General features: G+C 46.2%; 1 protein-coding gene across 1 annotated transcript in view; it reads right to left on the bottom strand.

Annotated features, from left to right (window-relative positions):
• LOC143178054 (transcription factor hamlet) overlaps positions 1–8,435 on the bottom strand; it is a 30,979-nt gene extending 22,544 nt beyond the window's left edge. Inside the window, exons 1-3 of the mRNA XM_076376479.1 lie at positions 8,387–8,435; positions 4,471–4,842; positions 3,936–4,129 (exon numbers count right to left, since the gene is read on the bottom strand). Of these exons, the coding sequence (XP_076232594.1) occupies positions 3,936–4,129; positions 4,471–4,842; positions 8,387–8,435 (615 nt within the window). The remainder of the gene's footprint in view (positions 1–3,935; positions 4,130–4,470; positions 4,843–8,386) is intronic.
• Positions 8,436–22,724: the final 14,289 nt, after the last annotated feature.

The raw sequence follows: 22,724 nt of genomic DNA, 5'->3' as shown, positions 1-22,724 counted from the left end.
TGGGCTGTAGTGACGTTTCGCAAATCTCTGCAAGGGAGATAAAAGAAAGAGCTTGTAATTGTACTAGATTCTCTGTTCCATTTTGTGGCCTGGATGTGTCTGGTTATAGACAGGCGGTGGTTCCTGTGGTTCTGCGACGACACGCTCAGGACTCGCCATTTATATGATTTGTCAGCGACATACGCCGCTAATGGCGCAACTTTCCAGCCGATTTGCCGAAAAAGTGGCCCAGGCACGATCAGCGTGGCGCGTGTGCCTGCTTCAATATGAAAAACAACCGATCTTCCGCTCTTTTTTCTCCCTCGTGGCCGCTCCAAGAGCCAGCCGGCTCGCGTGGAGAGACCTCGAGAGGGGCCGTCAGCGATCACGCGGAAAAATTGACGATGCTTCCAATATGCCGATGAGCGCCGACCGAAAAGAGGACAAGTGGGGGGTGCGTGCGACCCTCGTCCCATATGGAAATCAAACGCGTTGAAAACGGGAATCTCAACATTTGAGAGAGGGTGCATGCTGTTGTTTAATTATTTGAAACCTAATAATTGTAGGTTGAAGATAATTAAGACTTTAATAAATGTAAATTTGAAAAACAAGTAGTAAGTATCAAGATCTGCTCCGACAAGTGCAATTTCTTTTTTTTCGAAGGAAGTATTTTCTACGAAAGAGTATACCTAAGGTAAATGTCCCAATACTTTAATTACGAGGCCCCAGAAAATGAAGATTCTATTTTATGACACCAGTTTTTATTTTTAATTAGATGAACCTAATATATTAGACTTGAAGATTAAAATTGAATAAAATTAAAGACATGGAACTACTAGGACATTTACCTGAAACACAAGATTGAAATAGTAGGCTTCATATTTTGGCTAAAATATCACAGAATGAATTGGAAATTTATTTCCATCGATTAAATTCGAAAATTCGAATTTGAACTTTGATATATATGTCAATTATTTTCAGCCTGCAATTCCAAAAAAGATCTAACAATAGCTTTGAAGAGATCAAAGAAGATCTTACAAAATATATCAGCCACATTAAAGTGGTTGTTGGAAGCCAGAGACATCATTTTTCAAAGGGAACAAATGGCGCCGATGCAATAAACGCCACAGGATTGATCATTTAAGGCAGCTTCTCGAGATCATTCGGTAAATTGGAGCCGTGCCCTCGGTGCGAGGGTCTCACAGCCGACTGAGCTAAGCCTAAGATTGGTTTAGTCGCCACGAAGGCACGCCGCGAGCCGCCAGTTCTGCGGATCACGCGTCACCGAGCAGAACGCAACCGGAAGAGAGAATCCCCCCTAGCTTCCTCTCGTTTGCCACCCCTCCGAGAGGATCCGAAAAACGAGGCCCAGCCAGCGTGGCAGGTGGGATAGCGGCGATACCTCGAATCTAACCACCCCTCGACATAGCTCCCTTCGTTCTGCTTCAGGTGTGTACGCGGCGAATAAATGTCGGCGAAATTTGGGGAAAAATTTCGGTTTTAGGGGTTTTTGCTTTCCCCCTTTTTGGTGGAGACATCATGCAATAATGTAGCATGTTAATAATGCTTCATTCTGAAGTATATTTTCTACGTTTAAATATTGAATATAGAGAGAATATATGACAGATATTTCCAATGAGATTTTGCGTGTTTAATGATAACGGTTTATCAATCATTCAGCTCAGATCGACCCAGTTTCGCCCTTTCATCCCCTGCTGAGAGACTCGCCTCTTTCCCCGAGAATGTGAGAAAAGGATTAGGATTAGGGGATAGCGTGCGAATCGATCGAAAGGGATCCCCAGTCTAGATTTCTCCAATTTCAGAAAAGGATCTTTCCACTAACCGTTGCATGGATTCGGTACCGAGTCTGATGTAAATCGTTCTCGGCTATTGTGTTCTATTACATAAACTTTCTCCTACTTGGGAAACTTCTCTACAGAGAAGGGAAGATAAAAGTTGCAATTTTCCTTCGCTTGTTTGAGTGAAACTTCTGTTAAAGCTCTCCTTGATTTAAAGGGCATTCGAGGTACGGTGAGAATTCGAGGCTAGATCACTGTCGCGATGTTTTCTCCGCTCGTGCGCTCGCACGTTTACGCGCGTGGGGTTGATAGATCGGCCCGACGAAACGAAGGGGTAGTTTGGCTTTAATCGATCCTGTAATCGCCGGTCCGACAGTTGGCCCCGGCTGCCTTTTTGTCGGCAGTTAGATGGATGGAGCCATTTACATTTTGTCAGTGCGACATGCGCTAACGTAACATAACGTTGCCGCTATCATATCTATCACACCCCCTGGACCGGTACGCGGCCAGTCAGCGACCCCGTCTCTCTCATAATCTCGCTTTATAATGGGAAACATTTTCCGCGGGAGAAGGATCGAAATGAATTGACTCGATAACGAAATTTCTATTGTAGATACCTATTTCTCAGTTTTTAGGATACCAACAATTAGCTGAAGGTCGATTACAGACTCAACAGAGTTTTATAAATTCAGTGTCTTCTTATCCATTATATACAAAAAGAAAATTTGTTAAGTTTGTCAGATAGAAAGGTCAGTCGTGTGTGCCTATGCTTAATAAAGATGATAGACTTTCTAAAGCAAGCTAACAAATGCATGATTAGAATGAAAGATGTCACAGACTCCTCCTCTAATTCTAAATTCTGAATTCTGACTTCATGCGCCGATTTTACGGTCGACTTGAAAACGCGCCCAAATAGAAACGTTGCTGGGATTGTCGAAGGAATTTCAGAAGTGGGACGAGAAGGAGACCGAGAGAGAACCAGTCGAGGTAAGCCAATTGACAGATCTGTCAACATGGATGACACCTTCGACGAACGAACCGACCAGGTGTCTACCATCGAATCGAGGAGACGATTCTGTCTGTCCGTTTCCCTTCCTCTCTCTCACTCTCTCTCCTGCTTTCCCGTCTTTGGCATCTGCCGGATAATACCCTGGATTATAGCAGAGGACAGCGAGCCCACTGACACTGGTTTCGAGCAAAGTATTCCTCCGCTGGATCCCGAGCCATAAACAGATCGATCATCTTTCAAACGGTTCCACGAGGACCCTGTGCGAGATGATATCGCATGCGAATCCTCGGTTTTGCGGGAAACCCTAACGTCCCTTTCCAAACTCCACCAAATAATTAGATATATTTTTCTAGGCACGTATGACTTTAACCCTTAACTGCTCTTGTGGGGCCTTGCAAAACCTGAGGAATTATGCATGTACTTCTTGGTAGTTTTCTTATCTCCTGGCATAGCTTTTTAAAGTCCCAGTAAATCACATGTCCCAGTTAAGTCACATTACCTCGTGTGTCACTTTGTAACTGTTATTCGTGAAGTGTGTTGGTAATAGATAGATTGCGGATTTCTACGTGAATTTCCATTTTTACAAATAAGAGCTGGAGAAAGGGGACATGATTAAAGATCTGATCCATCTTCCAAATATTATAAAGTATACTTAACTTCCTATATTTTATATATTTTTGTATATTGTGTGGATTCTGCACTTCTTCGTATATTGAAATTTCTCATAAATGCATAAAGTTCTACAGTATAATAATAAAGTTTGGGAAGGTATTCCACCAGAGCAGTTGAGGGCTAAGGGTTAAATATTGCTGAAGACAACGTCACATGCTGGAGCCAAACAAAATCTAAAACAACACATTTGTGTATCGTTCATACTACAGCTAGAATAACAACGCACCCCTAAATTTTCTTTTCTCTAAATTATTAATACAGAAAGAACGATTTTTATGTTGAAATAGTGTGTCAAATCGATTAAAAGAATAATAATAGTATCCTCTGTCCAATTGCTAGGTGCTCAAGACTTATCGGTAATTCTACAAAGGTAAACCTGATCGATCCACCTGCTTCATTTACCTACGTCTCGAAAATCTGTAAGAACGAGGACGACGGGAAGCGATAAGGGTACGCGCGTAAGAAATACCACTTACCTCCCACGCGTAGCGGGGGTTGAACGGCTCGCTCGCCCATTTCCCAAGAAAAGGGCCGAATCTGGCACCTCGCGGAATGTCCTTCCGCGCTCGCACCTGAGGGCCGCCGGGACTCGAGCCTCCCACCTCGACTTCCGGCACGGGTGACACCCAGTCACGGCTGGACTGCTCTTTCAGCTCCTGCTTCGCGTCCTCTGCGAATCGAACGAAATTATCGCTGAGTCTCGATCAGAAATTACAGGCCACACGACAGAAGCTAATCGACGAGAGGAGCAAGTGCATAAACGCTCCCCGACGATTATATAGCAATTTAAAAAATTAAATCCTCTCGATAACCGCGCACAGAGGTCCACCGCGCGATAACCCACTATTCTAATCCAGACAATTAAGCGCCACGTCCCCCAGCAATTTACACCGTAATTCGTAACATTAAGGCACCGCGGTTGACCCAGTATTCTAATTTACGCAATTAGCTTACGCGGGCTCACGACAGTCCGTGACTTTTAAAAGGGGAAAATCGAATTCTATTACTCACGGTAAGCCTCGCTCCTGTACGCGTCCTGCGGTCTAGAGTACTCCTTCCGATCGCTGCTCTTGTCGCTGCTGTAGTCCCAGGACTTCTCCTCGTCCCTGGACGACGGCGGCCTGTGCTCCTTCTCGTAGCCCTGGTGCCTGTCCATGACAGGCGAGTAGCGTTGATAAGCTGGCCTCGACTGGGGATTGTAGTCTTGAGGCACGTCGTGGGCGCTGGTCGCGTGAAGGGCCTTCAGGTCTCTGTACACTGGGTTGCTGGCAGCGCTGTTGCTGCCTCGGACCGATCCGTTTTCCTCCATTTCCGCGTTTTCGCTGGCTCCTGCGCCACCTCCAGCAGCCGTGCCAGACGTCGACTCGCCTTCGTCGCTGCTTCCTAAGACAGAGTAATTAGAACATGAGTTATACACAGTACAGAGTGATCCTCTGGCTTGGAGACTCGAAGACAGTGGATCTGGACTCTATTGTGACCTAAGAGGCCTACAATATAATGTCTTTGTGGGGACACTGTATTTGAGTCTCCAAGCGAGAGGATCATTCTCTATAATCCAATCTGAAGATAAGTCACAAAGAGTTGATCGCGTTCCACGTTTCCCAGTGGCATTACCCGGTCAAAAGGTCAAGCTGCCTCTATTCTCGCGGTGAGACCCATTCGCAAGGAAAACTAGCTCGGAGAGCGGTGGAAATTCAATTTACCCGTGGAGATTTTCGCGAGCACTAGGGTCGAAGGAAATGTGTTTTTAAAACGATACTCCTATCGATTGGTTGCTCCCGTGGAAATGTGAAAAACCTCCGTAACGAGGTTTGTTCTCGGGCAAGTGGAAAAGGTCACATTACCGAGCGCAGACGAGGCCAGGCTCGGCTGAAGAGAATCGTGAAACAAAGGGGAGGGACAAGTGTGGATCTGGTGTTGTTTGCTGTGACCCCCGTCGTTTTCTCTGACCGAAATCCTAGGCACACAAGGACAAGTGGCAATCGAACACTATCTGCTGGGACCGTTGGTCGTTCTCTCAGTTGCAGCGCTCACGATGCGACCGAGGCAAGGATGTTTGTCGCGATAAGCGGGGAACTTTATTATCCCCCCACCAGGGGATCCCCGATGCAGCATTAAATCGTAACGTAGCCTCTACTTATCACCTGCTCGAGAACTGTTATCAACTCCTCACCTCTTTTTGCCATTCAAAAAATTTCTGGTTCAACATAATTTCAATTCCCTGAATACTCCATTCACAACCGATCCGTTTCGTTCCAAAGCGCAATGATGCTCAAAAAGCACAGGGCCCTCCTTCGAATCTGAATCTGTTTGCATAACTTTAGGCCGGATACGACAGGACCCTTCTAATACCCGACTTATCTTCGAATCGAAAGATATCCCGCCGTTGTATCGGCTATCTAAAAACAAACTAGGAGGTCTGCTCGCGTCCGTGGAGTGACACAGAGACCTGCAACGATCGAGAGTCCTCTGCAAACAGGCGTAAGCTCTCTGTGAATCCGCGGCTAAGCAAATTGTCGGCCTGCTCGCAGGTGTATCCGAGAGGGCGCATAAAGGGGGCCTGCAGTATTCTACGTTGTCGATCTTTTACGATCCGACCATGGGACGCACTCGAATCAACGCCACGAGACTCAATAGGATCGAGATATCACCGCGGCGTGGCGGGTAATAAAACGTTAAAAATATCAGTTTTACGAGGCCGAGCTTCGATTCCATTCTGAACAAGAAAACAAACAGCGGATCAAGGATCCGTCGATTCGAGAGTCGTAAAAGGAAACTGTGATCCTGCGAGTAGGCCAATGAACACGAAAACTCGTTGATAGAGACACGGGGGGACGTGCACTGGCTGCTGTCGATAGAATGATGTCTTCGGTATCAGGCAGCATCGGGCGGAGTCAAGGGGTCCTTTAAAAATAATCGTAAACACGCGATTTCGGGGAGGGGTAATCGCGTATCAGTTCGGTGTTGATAGACGGAAATCCGGGCCGATCGATAAGGTAAACACGATCCCGTCTACCGGTTCATTTTCGTGAATGATCGTAAAGAAGAGGTCCGAGGACAGTTTGGAAGGGCCCCCTCGTGGATAGGTAGCTCGAGATCCTCTCGTGCGACTAGTCGATACGATGCAGCAATAATATTTGGAAAACTCTCGACGCCAGGGGTCTTTGACTCCTGTGGGACACGAGTGCTCAAGCACCTCCTCTCCCTTGACAGAACTACGAGTACTTGTTCAACCATACGCGATATTATCCCCGATGATAGCGGCTCGAGAGGCTTCTAGCTGCGATTAGAGTAAAGTGCCGCTTTGCCTCGGAGAATCGAATTTATTCGTGGGAAGACCGACGCACTCCCACTTTTTTCGGAGCTACTCCACTTCCTGGTGGATAAGCAGGTTGCTGTGGTTAGAGGGTATTAATGTACTTGGAACTCGGGGAAGAGAAGCCTTGTTTTTTTTTTTTTGATTGATGCTATAGTGACTTGACAGATGTTTAGGTTCTGTGAAAAGATGAATATGAATGAAATTTGATCGTAAATGGTTTGGTGTACAAATTGGACCGAAACATAGTTTACTATTAGTGTAGGTAACTCTGTGTCATGTGACTAAATAGATATCTATGAAAAGAAGTGTAAGACCTTCGATTTAATTGAAACTTTAAATAGTGATCTTTTATGTCAACTGGTTCTAGAATTAAATATCGTATGAATTATAAATTTGAGACTTTCACAGCGTAATATTATACATTTCTCATTGTCGAGGCTTTCGAGTGCAAGCTGTATTCTCCTGGAAAAAATTTTCCAGCGCTTAGCAAGCACTGTAACTTCATCAGAAACCCAATATTAATATACAGTATTATTGAAATCATTCCCTCTAATCCTTTCCAGGGAATTTCCCATGAGACACGATTAATACAGCCTTCTGGTCTCTGCCAACTATATCAAAACATATTGGTATCTAAATACCTAGAACAGAACAACTAAAATATTTGTATTGGTCACCTGAGGCTCTAAATTACCCTATCAACTGCGACGAACTACGTACTTCGACGCTCAAGAAACGCAGAACCATATCGCTTAGAGATATTCACAGTTGGATCCCGGAAAAGATAATTAAATAAATTGGCAAGCAACGCCAGGGTGTCGGAAGAGCGATTGCATCGTGGAATGTGTTCACACCCGCGTAGACCGCATTACCGTGACCACACAGGACATCCTGGCGATACGGAGATCCTGATGGAAAGCATACGAAGGTACGCTTATTAGCGTAGTATCGCAAAACAAGAATTCAGTTTCGACTCGAAGAGGTGTGGGTCGCCTTGCATCAGACGAATTCGGCGAACGTAGTTAATTGGAAGGGAAAACCGCGGTCGAATCCCGCGGCAAGGACCACTATCCTGCGGCAGTGATAACGCTATCACTTCGTCACGGAATTGCCAGTAGATGGCAGACCAAATTAGACAGAGGAATCTCTACATGCTGACTTCCTGATAGGTTGCGGTTCAGCTTCCTCTTGTCGATGCCTGAGAGATATAATTCTTTCTCTGTAACTCGACTAAAATGACATCTTCCAGCTTGGAATATTAATCGGGATTTAACCGAAAAGGGAGAACGATCTTACGTTCTAGGTGGGCATTATCGAGAAGCTTCTCTGACACTGAGGATTCCAATCGGCAGCTAATGAAAGATAACCAGATTAAACTGGTGAAAACTGTATTCGATAAAAATAGACGCGATGTATAATATTGTGATATTCTACGCGCAAGACATAAACAGTCTTATCAAGGCACTTCACCTTCGATCGTCTGAACAGTCTCAGAATCTCACTTCCTTTCTAAACACATTCATTTCGTAGCCATCAACACGCGCTGCAATTCAGGTACCCGTGGCCTTCTATCAATCACGATAACACAGTTACTCAAACAAACCTTACCGTACATGTTGTAGTCGACCGTAGGTCGAGACAAATCGAGACCGTTCATTTGCGAACGCTGGAACGCTGTCCTCCACGGAACTCCGAATCTCGTCTCTCCTCGGGGTGAAGAACTCGCGATCACTGTCGGCACATGCTATCACAAGAGTCCCACGAGTAACACGTCAACACAATCCAACGTTCGATCGCGTCGCGGGGAGTTCCGGGTTAATCGTGTCCGTGATCGATCGATCGATACGCATGATCGTTTCGACACGAGCGATAAAAGGTTCCTGGCGCACTGCTCGGACGGCGGGGGGCACAAGTGCTCGCAGGGGGTAGCTACGAGTGGCCGAGGACGGGGCTCGGCGGCGCGCAGCTCGGGTCAGACGCGATCGAAATAAGAAACGGATGACGAGAAGAGCGCTGCTCCGTGTCAGCTGGCTCTTGGCAGACTAGACGACCCGAAATCTGTTGAGAAGAGGATGGCACGACGAGGGTTCCCGAGGGAAGCCAGGGACGATCCACGGGGTGTGGCGGAGCCGCTTCCATCGAGACTTCTGGTTGGCCCACGGGCGGAGCAACCCCTATCGCATTCAGGATCCCCACCAGTCCACCACAGCATCCCTCGAGAGAGCGAGCAAGAGAACGAGAACGGGAGAAGAGGCGAAGGTACACTGGTGGAGGAACTCGCTGCCTGTGACTGTCTGCGTGGCTCTCTGAGACCGCCGCGATAGACAGAGAGGGGGAGAGGAAGAATCAGAAAACGTGACTCTGATAACCAAGGAGACACGACGCTGGCTGAACCTTGGAGATCGGGTTGCCTTCTTTTCAGCAGACCTCTGGCCATGTTTTAGTTGAGTGCCTTCATCATTTTTTTTTTTTGTGGGTCATGTTAATTAATGTATGTGAACTGCTCGTATGCTTGAGTACCTACATAAGTATTTACGCATGGAATTTTGAAATATAAGTTTCTTGAGAAGATACCCTATCAATCATTTTTTATTTTATGAAATTTTCAAATTTTTATAGATTTTTTGCTCCAGATGCCATGCAACTAAATTTCTCAAAGATTCAATCTTTATTTAACACTGAGAGCCACGCTAAATACACTAAAAATTTGATCACGTACAGAATGAATTTTAGCTTTGACAAAAATTGTTTTCAATCCATTTTTATGTTCATTCTACATTACAACCGTTTTTCAAATAGCTTCCACTACAGTTCTTTATCATATCATAAGACTTGACAGCACTCGAATCGTTAAACCAAAATCCTACTTTGCTTCAGTATTAATCTGATCGCTAAGTTTTATCTTTGCTTTGGTAACCTGAGCCTTTTCCAAAAGAACCCAACATGCATGCAAACGTTCGACTCGCTGGCAAGCAAAGGTCAAGTATCAGCTTGTGAAATTTTTTCCATTGCGTGAACCCTCGATCGGGAAACACTCTAGAACGTGGAAGGACCCCACGCAGAGTCAGGGTCAGTGGAACAGCCATCCAAGTCTTTATTGGACATACTCGGCCACCTTTTTCTGTGCAAAAGTAGCTGTCACGCCTGTCTAAATTTTTTGCAACCACCTCTGACAATTCATTGTGGTCCATGATGTGGTCCGTCAGGCTGACTTTGAAGTCAATCAAAGGAGTAGAATTTCGAGACCGTTCGTTGCGATCTAACGGAAACTTGTGACTGACACTAAAACCAGATCCTTGCATTTTCCAAAAGAATTCCGTTATTTCGTCTCATAGCTTCCAATACAGGGGGGGATATAAAAAAATCTTGCGTTAGTTATTCGATCAACTCGCCTTCAAGCTTCCTTAGTATACAAGGCACAGACATTTAAATCCCCCAGATTTCGCTACAGCAACAGAGAGCCAGAGAAACGAGCACGAAGATGAATGGCGGGCCAAAGACGTCGAAACAAATCTTCATTCCCAATGTGCCGCGAAAATCGGCGAAAAGGAAGGTCGTGGAGGCGATATGGGTGCGTTTCAAAGGCAGGAAGACATGTGTCGCGTGCAGTTATATCATTCTTTATGGCCGCGTAGTCGGTACCCTTCCTTCATTCAACGCGAACGTCGTCCGCGCAATATTTGGCCTGGGGACTTGATTTACACCGGCATAAAAATCTCCCCCTCCGCCACCCTCAGATGTAGATATCACCTCCTTCGCCAGCCTTCGTTCCTCGTGAAATCGCGCGTGCTTCATACAGGGTGGCCCCTAACAAATGGCATAATCAAGGGTCGGGGATTTTCCACGAAACAAGAATAAAGAAAATGTGGAATAAAATCTGGAACTCTGTCTCTGAGATAACTGAAATAAAACGAGCAACATGCAGGAAAAGATTCGATTCACTGCAAGCTCTTGTCGCGGGAAAATCAAAAGTTAATACCGCTAGTAGTTACTCCAGTTAGTGACGTAGCAGGTTGCAGACAAGCTTGATGGACAACTGTAACGAGACCCATTAAATCGAGTTTTAATCAAGCTCGCGTGTACAACATTTTCGAAATCGATTTTCTCGAAAAGCGAGAGACCCAGGCACAAAATGCTATCCCACTTTTTTATTTTCATTTTCACGTAAATTTCCACCCCTGCTCGACATTTTGCATTCTGAGTCTCAAATTTTCTACCCCGATTTAAAGTGTTATTGGAAACACTGTTATTGTGATAAAATTAGTTTTTCAAGAAAATGGCCAACGCATTAACGACCGCGCGACGCTTCTAAACGCGCACACACGCTTCATCCCCGATTGTGTGCGCGGCCTGACCGAAAGCAGGGTGATCGATTCGAGTACGTCGGACGTGGAACGTCGTCGATGACGGCGATGGCGGAGGGGTAATAAATAACGGGAGTATCAAAGGGTTATCAGATCTAAGCGGAGGTTCTAGGTCTAGCGCAACTTCTGACACGTAGAGTGACGATGCCGTAATGTCGGTGGCAAAGTGTGCGCATGTGGGGTGGTGAGTCCGTGGGGCGAAAGGAGAGAAGGGGGTTGAAGGGGGGCAGGCGCGAAGCTATTAAACTGACAGAAACACTTGCCACCCCCTCCTCTGACCCAACCACCCCCTCGACCTCCGACTCTATGCCATCCCTTACTCGGAAGCCCTTCGTCCCTTACTGCAACAGCGGAGTTATTAATATTTTTCACACCCCCGAAAATTGTCTCCTGTGTGCCCGCCGAGCCGAGGCAACTTTCGCTCTGCACCGGAGAAGCAATTTTACAGGCGTGTCACTGCCTGTCGCTGTCAACCAGCGGCGACAAGATACACAGGGAAGTCTCGCCGCGGCTATTGTCTCTCGTGACCGTTCGCGATTCCTCGATGGATATTCCATTAACGATCTTTCCCATGAAAGCTGCTCACCGAGCCGAGGAACATGATGAAATTCGGGCGAAGCTCTATGCGACTGTTCAAATGCTTATTATCCATAAATTAAGGTAAATGTCCCAATACCTAAGATGTTAAATGTCCCAGTAAGAAAATAACTTAAAACTGTGTGTCTCATTAGAATTCTTTGTTTCTTCCCATTTTAATAATTTATGTTTTATGTATTTTATTTATATCTTATACCTTATATACGAAAAATTACTACTAACTCAACATGTGTTTTTTCGGCTGCAATTTTACCAACTCTGCCCAGTACCTTATGCGAATCAGATAGACGAAAATCACTGGAGAGTGGGTCGTGAAGGAGAACACGTCGACCGTTAACGGTCGAGGAAGGATGGCAGCCGAAGGGAAGAATGACTCGTTGAGGATGGAATGAGAAAGAAGTCAGTCTCCTCGATGCGATCAAACAATCGGCCGCTGCTCGAGTGGCCTTCCCAAGAGTTCGCGTAGTCGACTTCTTGATCTACCCCAAAGCGATTTGCGCGTCTCTCGACAAAGACACGGGGCGAAAGAAAGGCGAAAGAGGGAGGGAGGTAGGAAGAGAGAGGAAAACATAATCATTCGTACGCGATATGTTAGGTGAAAAGGATCGAGGGACGGTGCGTGTCCGTGAATGGCGTTCCATACCCTTAGCAACGAGCACGTATGTCCGTGAGTGCCCGAAATAGCGATTGGTGAATCTACGTCGAGTCGCCTCAACGGTCGTGCACGGGAGTCTATAATTTGTGTTCGAGTCGAGTTGGTTCTCCGGCGTTGTGTACGCACACGCGTTGACTGCCTTTCGTAGCGCTGCCCTCTAATGTGCCATTGAGAGCCACGTTATGTGGCATAAGTAGTCGCGCGGAAGAAAGAAACGAGAGGAGAGGAAAGGAGAGAGCGTGCCTCTCTATGAAGCTCAGGAGCACCGCCCTCCTGCCTCGAGGAACTTGAGACGCGATTGTTGTGCGCCGCGTGCACGCCGTGTACCAGAAGCATTGTCCCTCGTTAGAGGCCACCGGAAGTCACCGGAAGACGATCAACTAACGGAAGACCCTCTACCTTCGAGCTCCTCCTGCCGACGCCCTTTCTCCCCCCGTGCTTTGCAGCTTGTCTTCGACCCCCTACCCCCGCGGAGATATCCCTCTCGCGACTTAACGATTTTCGAACGAGCGCGCGAGCGCATCAAGGACGCATCAGCGGGCTCCACACCCTGGGGGGATCTTATGCTGCCTCTTGGAAATTTAGTGACTTAGATGAGACTCACTCAAATGGAGTGCTGTGCAATACTGTTGTGGAGGCAAGCCAAATACGGTCTCTGCTACTTGCTTCAGGGCTGCTTCTTATTTAGCCACATTTTGTACTTTCTTAGCGCTATGAAAGTTCTAAGCTCCCATTTGGATAGCGTTACTCTGGGGTTACAAAAAGTAGAACCATTGTTGGATTCCCAGGTGAGAAACACTGTAGATCGATTATACTTTACGATATAATATATATCGGAGACGTTTCTATTTAGAACACTGGTTACAACTAGATATTAAGCTAATCGATGCACGTAGTAAGTGCAGTTGGAGACAGTAGTATGGATGAGTCTGAATTTGATCAGGAACTTAGAGTAGAATATAGTAGAGTCTAATATACTGTCAAATAATGTCCAAAGATGTGCTGCTATATAGACTATTTTAGTATAGGGAGGACAGGATGACTAGAGTCCTCAGACAATTATGAGTAAGCTTGACATGTCAACGAGACACTCACTATCAGAGGTGTGATAAGCTTCAACCCCTACTGTTAATACGAAGTCACTATATTTTCGAGATACACTGTACCTTCACGCCTCACTAATGAATCAGAACACGATTTCACGGAGATCCTTTCTCGGCCCAGTCGCTACGCAAGGATCTCTTTTACGTAATTACATGGCTGCACACGAAACCCTCCCGATCCGGGTCACGGGGTCAAGATCGTCGAAACGTAGCAGAAGATCCAGATGCGGACGATAGAATTGTGGCACGCGAGCGACCGGAACTGGCTGTAGTAGGGAAAATTCCGGTCTACGCGCTGGCCCGCGTGCAACACCCTCGTGCCTTTCTCTCCCATCCCCCTCCTCGACTTAACGATTTCTTTCAACCCCGTGGCGACGTCGAAATCGTTACCGCGGGAACAAAGCTCCGTTTCCTTCCTTCGATTACCGCGCTTTTCCAATTTCCCATTACAACCAGTCTCAGTTATTAATTATTCGCGTCCTCGCAAAGGCGGGGCGCATAATTCCCGCAAAAATACGGACGCGCATTGTTTTCGACAAATAACGTTTGGGCTGGTCAAAATCCGCGGAGCGTGGCGTTCATCGAATGGCGGGCTGCGATTAATTTCCAAAGGTTTGCGCATCAAGTTTACATCGGGATACGGGAACGCGGGTCGAGGCGCGCGCGGTTCCTCGCGGGGGATGGGGACAAAGAATGCGTGTGGGCGGAAGGGGGAGAAGGAGGAACGAGAGGAAGCAATGGGTGGGAATCGACGGCGATATATTCGTGTAATATCGGCGCAACAAAATGCAAGCTTATTGGAAAACGCATGGCCGTGTGCACCGCGGAGGGGCTGGGCAGCACGCAAATATTGATGCATTAACAATGCAGGCTAATTATGTTTTCGCCACGGCGTGGCGACGACGATAGCGGACGTCGATGGTGGTGGTTGAAGTTTGCAGTGCCCACCAGCCCGGCCATTTCGCCATTGTGATCCGGGCTTCTGCACACAGCCTCCGGGTGGCTCACAGGCGTAACCCGCCGTTAAATTAATTTTATCTCGTGTCCGACATTAATTTTCTATACGCCACCGCAGCGTTTCGTCTACCTACTCCTGCCCCTCGATCCTGGCACGCCCCTCGTTGGGAAGACTATGACTGCAAGTTTATGACGAAGGTTTATGGAAAGTCAGTTGCCTCGTTGGGGAATTTTGGGATAAATTGATCTTTGATACGTGCATTGACAGTGGGAATAGTGAGGATTGAGTTAGGTACACTGGAGCAGTTGAGGTACAGTGTTCTAAACACGTTCAGGAAGATCTCTTGAAATATTTAAATTTGTAGAATGCAACTGGTGCATCACGTTGCTGTGCATGTGTAATTAAGGAATATGAATATCTTGAGAGATTTCTTTGAGTGTAATACTCAGTTCTGAAATTTTGAAATATTCAAATATATAAATTTTTTACAAACCCCTATTTTTTAACCCCACAGCTGAATTTTATTTCCGGCTGTATATTTGTGACAATTTCATAATTCAGATATTAAGATCTTAAATGTTAAAATGTTGATATTTTATGTGTTATTAGTGCCTATCAGAACGATATCTATTTATTGATTAATACCAGAACAACTAGCGTTCCGTTCATCAAGCAGAACAGCAAATCCAGACCTCGAGGCGTTTGTGAACGGTAATCAGAAACGATTAGACTCTAATTAGGTTCGTATCGCGCGAGCTCCGGGCTGTTTGAACGGGGCACGCGTCCTCAACGAATTCTCGACGATCTCTTCGAGAGAAGATCGAAGGGCAAAACCCCTGCGGATATCAGCCCTCAGCGGGGGCAAGCTGCTCGAGGGTCGACCTCGAAGGAGGGGGAACAGATGTTTTTGAGCTCGAGCCAACATCGTAATCTATGTCCCGCAACATCGTAATTAAGGAAAAAATGAAACGTTCTCTTCTCGCCTTCCCTAACCCCAGAAGCCTCGATAAGTCACCTTCTTTAACACAGACTTAAGAATCCTCCCTCGTCCACCCGACGTCAGATAATTCGTTTCAATAAAACCAGACGCTTCGGCGATAAGATCCCGATACCAGCCACCTCGTCGAGGCACTAAAGTGATCAAGTCCCAGGCGCTTGAATCGAATCGGAGCTTTCCAATTTTCGCGGGCGTATCCGCGAGCTTCTCGGCGCGATAAATCGCGACGGAAAGAATCGAATCTGGGCGTGCAGATCTCACGCCTGGCTCGTAAACAAGAACAACAATGCGCGCTTGACCGTCCCTCCCTGTTTGCCTTATTCACGCATCCCTTACGCTGGACCGTTTGCAGCCATGGGATCGTGGCACGCGAGATAAAGTGGATTTAAAAGTTTAAATCTTCGGCCACCGGCTCGTGGCTCGACTTTCCTCCTGAGGGGTGGCACGAGAAAAGCGACTAGCCAGAGGGTGGCCACTCGCCTCGAGACACAGATACGATCTGACCGTTTGCCACCCCCGCACAGACGAAACCGTACCCGACGAATGGAAATACGAGGAACCGAACGAGAGGGCTGCCTTTGACGGACGAGGATCGTAGGATCGTCCTACTCCCTTTCCAAGGGACGATCTCCGCCACGGAATCGTGACTCCTGATCCTGGCTGATGCTTATCGTTGTTTACCTTGACTGCCGTCATTTATCGTCGGTAAAAATAAAACGTATCACGAGTCCTCAGCGATTTCCGCGGAATTGATTCATCCAACGCATCAGGGGACGATAACCGGACATTTAATCCGTCATGCTGTTAAGATCGGACACTCTCTACTTTCTGATATGAGCATAAGAAAAACAACGTGATCAAACCATCCGTGAGAATGAATCGGTTACCATCACCACTGTGATTTCTGACGTCTTCGCGAGAGCATTAAAAAAGGCACGGAGACACACTGATTATCTAAGAGATCGACTGTATCCGACTGTTGAGTTCGTAATCGAGGAGATAAGAGTCCAGATATCTCTGGCAGTCGTCGTTCCATCACGAGCGAATAGACTGCCTCTGGCTCTATTCACCGTGGCTGGAAGAATAGCTTCGTGATTCTATTCAGAGGAAAGGGAGAGCGAAAGTACGGAGGAAGAGAGAGACGTGGAAACGCGGTATCGAGGCGAGAGAAATAAAGCAGGGGGTAAGGGAATCTAGAGGGGGTATAGACAGCCATCTGGGAATCGAATATCTTCGATCTAACGGCGTCTTTCCGTCGAAATATCCGCAATTGTGGAAGAGTAATCGATGGACAGTCGACTGCGCGGGGAGACTCGTCATGATGCACCCTTTGGGACCTCTCGGGGCACGGATGAAAGGGCGCAAAACGAGTAAGATGTTTTCCGCCCTTGCGAGATCGCGCTACCAGTTAACCTGAGTTCGTTTTGTCCTATGAAAATTTTTTTTCTTTCGGGAGAACGCGAGGGGAGGTCGAGAGGGTGAAGTTTGACGGCTGGGGGTGAAGGAAACCCTGCGTTGACACGGATCGTACCGTAATTAAAGTTTTACAGGCCTCTAATTCATAGAAGAAGCTTTAAACATTGTATTATAGTGAGCTTTAGATTCGAACAAATAATTTTTAATTAAAAATCTAAATTCATAGTCCCACTTACTACTGAAGTAAATACATTTTATTTTCGAAATTTTTGTAGAAGACAATTTTTGTAAAATCTTCCTAAATTTTCAACTAAAATTCTGTTGCTAAATAAATATGTGAATGATAGGTACTGCGCAAGGGGAAGAACCATGAAATAATCAGACGGTTTTCAGAAGCTACCTGCGAACAAGAGAAGCATCGTATAACTCTTACGAAAACAGTATACGACACTCGACCCGGGGTCGAAAAGTCAAGTTACCCTTTTCAGATTTTCGTCAAGCCCCAAAATGCGGGAAAGGTGTAAGGAAAAAAAAAGAGGAAGAACAGGGAGGGTCCTCCTTTTTTTCTCTTCTCGAAGACTCGTTCCTGCAACAGCCATTCGTTCAGCATTGTCTGCGGTTAACCCTTGGACCTTTCCAAAAATTTCGATTAAAAAAGTTACGGCACAATCGGTCGCGATTCAGGCCGAGGCGTGAGAAATCGTTGCCTCGACTCGTCGACGATTTGTAGCCAATAACTGAGGATCTATAACTCATCCGTAATTGTTCGGTGGGGAACAAACCTACTCTTCTTTCCTTTCTTCTAATTCGATTTTGATAGCTGCGACACTCGTCGAGGAACAACGAGGTCGATAAATAACTGATGGGAATCGAACTGCTGCGAATAAAAAATTCGGGAGGCACGACAGCCGCTGGAAGCGTCAGAAGATTCAATTTCGTCGTCGATTCGAAACGAACGCTCATCAAATACGAATTCAAAGGCGGCGCTAAGTTAGGGGTTGCCACCCTGGATCGCTTTTTATTAAACACACTTCCAACGCTCCGAGGTTGGTGTTTCGATTCAGGGGGGGGCGGTTGGTTTTCGAAAAATAACTAGCAGCAGCTAGAAACTATTAAATCCATGACTTTGACGCGGAAAAAAGCGCGGTGGTAACAAGCTGCACGGAAATATCTATTAAAGCCCGTGTCCCATGGAAATTCAACTTCGATCGTGAATTTGAATTCAGTCAGTGGCGGACGGTTGAAATGGTACCGCGTGCGTCAGACATCAAACGCCTGGCTTGGCCCTTTGATCATGCTCTGTCATTCAGATGACTCTTGTCGAGCCGTGCCCGATCAGCACTCTGGCACGGGCGTTAAAAAATTGATTATTGTGTCATGGACACCGTGTGAATACCTATCAACTCTTGTCGATCATACACGATACAGTCATTTAGCTCTGACCATTTTTTCGTCAGCTTCTCGGAACGTCTTACAGTCTTCAAAATTCGTAGGTACCATTTCCCGCGAAGTCTTCCAGAAGTTCGTGCTTCTTTAAAAAATCCGCGGATCGATTTAATATTCATACTCGAAGAGCCGTGGACGAAGCCGCTGCAGAATTCTCTCAGAAATTCCTTCAACGATCATCGAAGTCGACGGGGTGGCCTCGTAGCTCCAGCGTTCCCCCAGCGACCGCGGAACTTTCTTTTCAGCTGGCAAAGTTTTGACTGTCGGTCCGAGAGAGCAGCGATACCGAAGTTCGATTACGTCGACGCCACGTACTCCCTTCCGAGACTCGTGGAGACTTCCGATTAAGCGACCAAAGATGGCAATGACGTCTCGACGTGGACGATTAATCGTTTCCAACCATGCCCATGTAATATCTCTATATACAGGGAATACATCGTGGACGCGTACCTGGATATAACGATGGCAATGTCCGATACCCACTGCTCAGCGAAATGGCTTACACAGCGAAGCACTCAGAAAGGGTCTGCCGTTTTTGCTCGACCGTAAGACACCGAGGTACTGCTCGTGTCTCGCGAGAAGTCACCTGAAAAGTATTGCTGCTGAGGCCATCCAGGGGACTTCTCATGGAACAGTACTAGTACATAGAAAGAGAAGCTGGGATGGCAGCTTCTTGCCCTGGCATCGCCCCACGTCACTTCCACATTTGGACCCGACAGTAATAGAGCTTCCACCCTCTCGAGGGCAGAGATATCATTTTTTTTCAGAGTTTTCGCGTGCATTGGATTAACGATAAGTTGTAATGGCGTCGTGGGCGGAAGAGAGATGGGAAATGTAGAAAGTGGAGGAAAAATTCCGAGTAATAGAGGACGGTGATCGGTATTACTCGCGGATTCGAAAATCGAGCCACGCCGCGCTAAAACATCCCCTGGCTCTCATCCTAATGGGGACCCGTCTCTAAGGGCACTTGAGGGTGTGTAATTGCTAGAATCCACGGCCCTGCTACTACACCGCATTTACGCGTTATGCGGGGTGCGTGTTAGCTACGGATCGACCACCTACTGGGTGTCTCGGAAGTTTCGACATTTCAACACCCTCTGCCCCTTGACGGTCACAACAGGAATTTTAAATTAGCGGGAAAGCATTTTTAATTGCGATTCCGTTGTTTTGGGTACTTTAACAGGCGCTTAGTCGATTAAAATCTGTTTCAATTCTATGGTCGAGAAAGGGACATAAGGTTTGCAAGATTAGTACAAATTTCTGGCGAAAAATAATGAAGAGAATTCTATCACCAAGAGAATCTACAGATTCTGTTATCAGAATTTTAAGAAACATGAAACTGTCGTCAGAAATCATTGGTAATCTTTCAGAGGTGTGGTTCACAGGAATTTAATGTGAAAAATATTCATAGATAATTTGTAGAACTTGCAGCTTTTCTACACATACCTAAAGTATTATTACAGAATCCTAGTAATTCTACTACACTGTCATAATACTAATACCACAGCAATTGAGAGTTGAAATTGCTCTGACCCATATATGGATCGTAGGACTCTGAAAACGTAAAAAAATTCTTAATTCAACTTCTTCCAAATAATATGAAATCACAATTCGACTACACATTGAAAAAGAATTTAAATTGAGGAAGAGTGAATAATAATAAGACCAATACAAATTACGCCTATTGCAAATGTCAAATCCGCTACAAAACACCCTGGTTCGTCAGGTACCGAAGGGCCACAGGCTAAGGGTCGGCGAGGTTAAAGAATATTATCGACAACCCCGTCTCACCGGGGGCAGCTCTCGTCGCGAGGAGAAGATTGGAGGGGTTAAACGACGAGCCACTAGAAAACAATCCCTCTGCCGCATTTGCGGATGCTCTTTTCTTCCATTCTCTTCCCTCTCGCCGCTGTTTCTCGCTCGTTTCCTCTCTCTCTCTCTCTCAACCCCCTGTCCTACCGTCCCTCTCTTCCTCTCTCATTCAGCTCGACAGATGGCTCGGTCGCGTTTTTGTTTCAAGGCTCGCGCCAACAATCGTCGCATTACCGGAACAAAACGACTCGACGATCGGCCCTTTGAAAAAAAGAAAAGCTGCGAGAGGCTCGAGTAGGCCTCGGTTGGGGGAGGAAGGGGACGATGGTGGTTCAGGAAGTCCTGATCGACCATATCATCTCGTTAGAAGCACGCACCACATGTCCAAACAGAAAGACACAGAGAAAGAGGAATGGAATTATTGCGTCGACGGTGGAGAAGACAATGATTCGATTGGCCGAGCCACGCGGCAGCGAATAATAAATATACGACTGCCGAGTATACTTGTATGCGATGCTTGTTGCAAGTGCAACGGGCCGACTGGACCGCGGCGGATCAATTGTCTTCGGAAACGGGTGTAATCGTTGCCGATTGTTCCGTCACGCAATGGACGCATATGCTTCGTTTGCTTTGGCGGACACTGCCACTAGCGATAGGCTTCGATCGAAAATCCGTGTGGCATTCCGCTGAAAGGAATGCTTGTTGCTTTTGTTGACATTAGAAGGACCATGAACGAAAGAGTTTCTATATATTTCTGGAGGGTCCTCCGAAAAATTCTAAAAAAAAATGTTTTGACTAGAGGAACAATTACCGATTATCTTTGAAAAAGGACAGTAATTATCCCTAAGGTGACTTTTACGATAAACAAAACCGAGCGAGGTCCTTCGAACCTGTCACGTTCGAGAGGGTGTTTATCGCGCGTATTGGATACCGCGGGTGTAAACTATTGAAGAATTGAAAGCAATTGAAACGCAATAATTTTTACGATCATTTCCATCGAAGGGCTTTTCCACACTGAACCCTTGTATGGACGCAGCGCGGTCATAAACGTTCTTTTACGAGCTTCTTTCTCCTTAAGCAAACATAGATAAACTCGCCTATACAAAAACGCTGTCACCCTCCTCTAATATCTCGCTCTATTTCGACCTCATTTAGGCTCGTTCAGTTTTCGATCCACGTAACCAGAGTCGTTCGTTTCTTCGATTTCGGGCAGAAGTTGGAAAACGCATTAGCGATGCACGTGACGGTGCAGTCAGACGGCGACGAAACTGTGCTGGTGACAGACCGCTATGCGTCAAATGTGTACGTACGAGTTTCCATCGACTTAGAATTCATACGCGTGCACGACGATATCACAGACGCTGTGAGCGTCGGATCGACACAGGTCAGAGCCACGGAATCTCCCCTCTAATGGATTTCACTCATTTTTCTCACCCTCGGCCTGCCCCGCGGTCGACACCAACCCCTGCGACATCTCCAAGGCCTTGAGGTTTATTCCCTCAGAATCGAAGGAGCTCGACGTTCGACCCTGACGAGCAAAATCCTCTTGAAGAAGTGGTTAATATTTGCAAGTTAATTTTGGAATTTAGGAAACCCCTGCAGATAATATAATTTCAATTCCCATGTTATAGGGACAATAAAATATGTTTATAGTTAAGATAAGGGATGTAAATATTTTTTAAGGGCTCGAGATGTATTGAGAAACAGATATATAGATTTAATAATTGTATGGAGACTTACAGATTTTTTTATACGTGATCACAATTTTGGGCACAGTGAAATTATAGATTTTTCAACCTTGGCGAATTTGAAAGCAGTGGCTCAATTGTGATCACCTGTCTTATAACATTTTATTGAGGATGTAACTTTTAAACCCACACGATGAGCATATATTATGAATCGATGATAATATTAATACAGGGGAAGCTCCAAGGATAAGCGTAAGCTTAAGGTTCATCGGTCAGTTTTCGACGCGAGGTCATTATCGCGCCTCGAGGATCTCTGATAACGAGCAACCGTGGCAATGAAACCGTCCTCGAACGTCTTAATTTTGGCGGCTTCGGTTCAACTTGGAAACGGCTAATTCCCTTTTTAGATAATTCTGATTCGCGACGATTGCAAGTGATCGTCTTGTCTACGGTATCGGGAACAAGAGTCGGTCTTCAAACGCTGTTATTGTACATCATTCGATGCTTGTCATCAATTAAACCCCCTAATTTCTAGCACGAATGTTTCGAGGCTAATCTTATCTCGAACAACATAATAGAGATTCTATCGGTGCGAAGAATCGAAATGAATCGTCAGATCGTATAGATAACAGCCGAAAACTAATGTATCGAAGAAAAATACAGTCCCAAGTGCCGATGGAATTTCGTGTCTCAAACAAAGATAATGATAACGGATGAATGAATACTGATAAGTGAAATTCGCATTCGAAATGTCACGAATCGAGTTGATAGCGGAGTTAAACAAACATTCGTTACCCTGTAGAAAATTAATTGCTGCCCAGCCGTGCGGCGCGCGGTTTCAGCGGTGCAAAAGCTCCGAGCGAAAATAAAAGTCGCGGGTCGGGTGAAAAGGGTCGTGGGAATGCCAGCC

The sequence above is a fragment of the Calliopsis andreniformis genome, chromosome 4, assembly GCF_051401765.1.
Source record: "Calliopsis andreniformis isolate RMS-2024a chromosome 4, iyCalAndr_principal, whole genome shotgun sequence".
Taxonomy (NCBI): domain Eukaryota; kingdom Metazoa; phylum Arthropoda; class Insecta; order Hymenoptera; family Andrenidae; genus Calliopsis; species Calliopsis andreniformis.
This window is presented reverse-complemented; position numbering and strand designations above follow the sequence as displayed.